This window comes from Agelaius phoeniceus, unplaced genomic scaffold (assembly GCF_051311805.1).
Source record: "Agelaius phoeniceus isolate bAgePho1 unplaced genomic scaffold, bAgePho1.hap1 Scaffold_115, whole genome shotgun sequence".
Lineage (NCBI taxonomy): Eukaryota > Metazoa > Chordata > Aves > Passeriformes > Icteridae > Agelaius > Agelaius phoeniceus.
Window position 1 is genome coordinate 1548004 of NW_027509878.1, and position 5458 is coordinate 1553461.

A 5458-nucleotide genomic window follows, 5' to 3' on the forward strand; every position below is an offset into this window, starting at 1 on the left:
CAACAGCTCCTCAAGGTTTTTACCATGTTGCCATCAGAGCCTGCAGAGCCAGAGCTGCCCCTGGGCAGTGCCTGAGCTGGGAGGGCTCTGCAGGGCAGAGCTGAGCCCCCAGGGCTGGGCTGGGCTCTGGCAGCACTGGCAGGGCCCAGCCCTGGGCACAGGGAAGCAGCTGCTGGCAGGGACAGCTCCAGGCAGCAGAGCCCTGGGCAGGCAGTGGGGGGAAAGTGCCCCCAGGCTATGCTGGGATATTTCAAGTCCTCTCCAAACCCAACTATTCCATGATTACTTTTCTTACAGATCCCCATGCCAAGGCACAGCAAATGTCCAACAGCAGCTCCATCGGGCACTTCCTCCTGCTGGCATTGGCAGACACGCGGCAGCTGCAGCTCCTGCACTTCTGCCTCTTGCTGGGCATCTCCCTGGCTGCCCTCCTGGGCAACGGCCTCATCATCAGCGCCGTAGCCTGCGGCCACCACCTGCACACGCCCATGTTCTTCTTCCTGCTCAACCTGGCCCTCGCTGACCTGGGCTCCATCTGCACCACTGTCCCCAAAGCCATGCACAATTCCCTCTGGGACACCAGCAACATCTCCTACACTGGATGTGCTGCACAGCTCTTTTTCTTTGTGTTCTTCCTGTCAGCAGAGCTTTCCCTCCTGACCATCATGTGCTACGACCGCTACGTGTCCATCTGCAAACCCCTGCACTACGGGACCCTCCTGGGCAGCAGAGCTTGTGCCCACATGGCAGCAGCTGCCTGGGCCAGTGCCTTTCTCTATTCACTGCTGCACACGGCCAATACATTTTCCCTGCCCCTGTGCCATGGCAATGCCCTGGGCCAGTTCTTCTGTGAAATCCCACAGATCCTCAAGCTCTCCTGCTCCAAATCCCACCTCAGGGAACGGGGACTTCTTGCTGTTAGTGTGTCTTTGGTATTTGGTTGCTTTGTGTTCATTGTTTTCTCCTATGTGCAGATCTTCAGGGCTGTGCTGAGGATCCCCTCTGAGCAGGGACGGCACAAAGCCTTTTCCACCTGCCTCCCTCACCTGGCTGTCGTCTCTCTGTTCCTCAGCACTGGCACATTTAGCTACCTGAAGCCCCCCTCCATGTCCTCCCCATCCCTGGATCTGGCCCTGTCAGTTCTGTACTCGGTGGTGCCTCCAGCCCTTAACCCCCTCATCTACAGCCTGAGGAACCAGGAGCTCAAGGCTGCAGTGTGGAGGCTGATGACTGGATGGTTTCGGAAACATTAAACTGCTGGCCAATTTCTGCAAATCACTTGCAATAAAAGCTATCTGATACTCCTCGTTGGTTTCATTTTGAGGTTCTTTGTCTTTTTTATTTTAGGTTTTTAATCTTGTCCACAAATAAATGTCATTCCTTGTGCCATTTCTCATTTTTTTTCTCACCACCTTCCCTGTGCCCACAGACTGTGTCTATGAGGGGCTGCGCTCTCGGTGGCTTTAAAGGAACTAAAGGATGTCCCAGCAGAGTTTTCTGCAGAGATGCCCTTGTGTTGCCTTCTCTGGAGCTGCAGCAGCAATGTCTGTGTGCAGAGCTGGGGCAGATCAGTGCTGGCCCAGCAGCTGTGCCCAGCAGCAGCAGCAGCAGCACTTGGTGTTGCCAGTGCTGCTGCCGTGGCCCTGCCCCGCTGCCCTGGTGGCCCTGGTGTTGCTGCAGGGCCTGAGTGCTCTCGGGGCCGGGCACAGCCCTGGGGGTGGCAGTGCCGGGGCTGCAGCAGGGACAGGCCATGGGCACTGCTGGGGCAGCGCTGAGGCCTCAGGCCAGGCCCTGGGGGCTCCAGGCTCCTTGCCCAGGCTCTCTCAAGAACACGGCCAGGCCAATGCTCAGCACAGAAACCCCCGTCAGCAGCCCCAGGCTGGCCGTGGGCAGGCTGGGGGCAAACAGCATGGCTGGGGCTCTGCAAGGGCCCTGGGGCAGACGGGAAGGAGCAGCAGAGCAGGGGCTGATCCATGCCCAGTGCGCTGCACAGCCCAGGGCAGCGTCCCAGAGCGTCCTCATGCAGCTGCCAACAACATCCCCCCTCTGCAGCCCTGGCCTCTCCCCCAGCTCACACAGGTGCCCCATCCTTGCAGGCACAGACACGGCAGCACTGCCTCAGCAGCCCCTGTTTGCATTGCACACAGCAGGGGCAGCACCCCCATGCTGTTGCTGTGGGGACATGAACCTGAGGGAGCACAAATGCCATCAGCCCCTGGGGCCAGCAAGGCCTGTGGGACACCAGGGAAACCACTCAGCTTTGTCCTGGCCTCTGCACTCAGCCAGAAAGTTTGTTCCCATCAGCTGGGTGTTTCCTGTCCCTCTGCAGATGCTGTTGTTCAGAGCCAGGGCTGCCTGGCAGCCACCCCCAAACTGCCCTGAGCATTTCCTCTGCTTCACCTTTGCTTTCTTTACTCTTCTGGTACAAATTTCTTCTTCTTGCCCAGCCCTGTTCCCTCCCCTGCAAACAGCCCATCCCTGTTTGCCCTTTCCTCTCTGGCCCCACTCCCCATTGCAGTTCCTGACTTGGCACCACGGGAACGTCCCTTGGCCTTCTTGGCCACCTGGGCACACTGCTGCCTCATGTCCAGCCTGCTGTCCATCAGTCCCTGCAGGGCCCTTTCTGCATGGCTGCTCTCCAGCCACTCTGTCCCCAGCCTGTAGTGCTGCAGGGGTTGTTGTGGCCAAAGTGCAGGACCCGGCACTTGGACTTGTTAAACCTCACCTTGTTGGATTTGGGCCCTGGATCCAGCCTGTCCAGGGCCCTGTGCAGAGCCCTCCTACCCTCCAGCAGATCAACACTCTCAGTAACTTTGTGTGACCATGATTCCTTGAGGTCCCTGAGTGTCACAATGGTCTCCATGATTCCATGAGGCCTCCCAGTGTCACCATTACTTTGTGTCTGTGTCCCAGTTACTTTGGTTCCATGGGACCCCTTGGTGTCACAAAGTCCCTTGGGCCCTTGGGCCCTGCAGTGTCACAGTGGATCCTTGCTTCCATGAGGTCTGGCAGTGCAGCAATGCTCTCCTTGGTTCCACAGTGTCACAATGGCCTCTTGGTCCCAAGGGCCACCACAGTATCAAATATGATTCCTTCATTCCAGGAATCCCTGAGGAGCAGCCCTGGCGCCTTGGTTCCATGGGGCCCTGCAGTGTCACAATGGTCCCATCATGACACCAGGTCCTGCTCTGTCACAATGCTCTGCATGGTTCCACAGGGCCCTGCAGTGTCACAGTGGCCTCTTGGTTCCAGGAGGCCTCAGAGTGCCACAATGAATTCCTTGGTGCTGCAGTGTCACAATGGAGCCCTGGTGACACAAGATCCTGCAGTGTCCCCAGGGACCCTTGGTTCCATGGGACACCACAGTGTCACAATTGTTCCCTCAGTTCCCAGAGTCCTTGCAATGTAACAAAGGCCCCTTGATTCCATTGTCCCCAAGCTCTCCCAAGGGTCTCCTTGGTTCCACTGTGCCACAATGGCCCCTTGGTTCCATAAGGCCCTGCAGGGTCACAGTGGCCTCTGTGGTTCCAGGAGGATCCAGACTGTCACCATGGACTCCTTGCTTCCATTCAGCCCCACAGTGTCACCCTGGCCCCTTGGCTCTGTGCTGCCATGTTGCACACAGTGTCACCATGGTCCTCTTAGTGCCACCAGGCCCTGCAGTGTCACAATGGCCCCTTGCTTCCCCAGGCCCTGCAGTGTCACAATCATCAGAGAATCAACCAGGCTGGAAATGACCTTGGAGAGCATCAAGTCCAACCTGGCACCCAACACCACCTTGTCACCCAGACCATGGCACTCAGTGCCACATCCAGTCTTTCCTTAAACACTTCCAGGGATGGTGACTCAGCCACCTCCCTGGACAGCCCATTCCAATGCCCAATCACCCTTTGTGTGGATAATATTTCCTAATGTCCAGCCTAAACTTTACCTGGTGAAGCAAAAGGCTGTGTCCTCTTGTCCTGTCACTGTTCCCTGGGAAAAGAGCCTGACCCCCACCTGGCTGCACCCTCCTGTCAGGGAGTTGTAGAGAGTGATGAGGTCTCCCCTGAGCCTCCTCTTCTCCAGGATAAACAACCCCAGCTCCCTCAGACACTGCTCCTCACAAGACTTTCTTCCAGTCCTCTGAATAGCCTTGTTGCCCATCTCTGGACACGCTCCAGCTCCTCCATGTCCTTCCTAAATTGGGGGCCCAGAACTGGACACAGCACTTGAGGTGCTGCCCAACCAGTGCTGAGCACAGGGGAAGAATCACTGCCCTGCTCGTGCTGGCCACACCATTCCTGATCCATAGGAGTGCCAGGGGCTGGATGAGGGAAATGGTGGGGAGGGGGTGGGGAAAAATTCTGATTGGTTGTCAGCCATGAAGGGTCTTGATTTTCATATCTGTTCAAACTGCTTTAAAAGCTGCTGGGGATCAATATCAATTAGACATTGCTGAGGTCAATCTATAAACAGGAAAATAAAACTTAACAGAACAAAACTGTACTCTTGGCATTGTTTTATACTATTGTATATTCACTTTGAGTACACTTCTGTCATCTGTCTAATTAACCACATTAAGAACTGAAAACTTGAAATATTCCCCAGGGCCTTTTCTTGTTCAGGTATTCTGAACAAATGTTTATGAGCTCTTCTCACTGAATTCCTGAACTGAAGAGCTCAAGACAGAAGAGGCCTCTGGAGTAATAAAATTCATCAGCAACTCCAAGTGGTTGAGGATCCATCCCCATCAGAGCAGCAATGAACAGCAATGGGCACAGCTTTGTGGCTGCTGTCCCAGCTTTGGCATGGGCCCTGGGCCTGGAGCAGGAGCAGCTCTTGAGGGCCCCAAGGCCGGGGCTCTGGTGCTGCCCTGGGCAGATGGGATGGCAGCAGGGGCTGCAGAGCTCTCAGCACCTCAGGCCGAGGGGAGCGGGGCAGCCAGGGAGCCTCCTTTGGCCTTGGCCCAGCACCTTCCCCCATGGCTGGGGCTGAGTCCTGTGGCAGCTGCAGCTGCTGCTGTGCCCTTGGCAGGGGCTGAGGCCGTGGGGCCAGTGCCCAGAGCAGCCTGGCCTGAGCAGAGCTGTGGGGCCAGAGCCGGCCGGGCTGGGCTGGGCTCAGAGAGGCCCTTGGTGCTGCCCAGAGCTCAGGGCAGCTGGCAGAGCTTGCAGGGAGCTGGGCTGGCCTCCAAGAGCCTGGCCCAGAAACCATCAGTGTCCATCTCAGCCTGGCTGAGCGTGCAGGGGCAGGACTCAGGCCAGGCCTTGTGGGGCAGGGCCAGCGCCTGTGCAAGGCATTGCAAACATGCAAGTGGCCCAGAGAGGAGGCGGCTCTGTGCCCTTGGTGGCATGGACAGAGCAGGGAGGGGGCCCAGGACATTTGTCAGCGCCAGCCTCTGTGCCCATGTGTTGGCAGCCCTGGCTGCTGAGCCCAGCTTTGGCCTGGGCTGAGTTTGGCTGTGGCCCAGCTCCATCCT

General features: G+C 57.4%; 1 protein-coding gene across 1 annotated transcript; it reads left to right on the forward strand.

The window, feature by feature from the left end:
- Positions 1-296: 296 nt before the first annotated feature.
- Positions 297-1253, forward strand: LOC143693056 (olfactory receptor 14J1-like). Its single transcript, XM_077173105.1, has one exon. It carries the CDS (start codon positions 321-323, stop codon positions 1251-1253), a length of 933 nt encoding a protein of 310 aa, XP_077029220.1. The 5' UTR covers positions 297-320.
- Positions 1254-5458: the final 4205 nt, after the last annotated feature.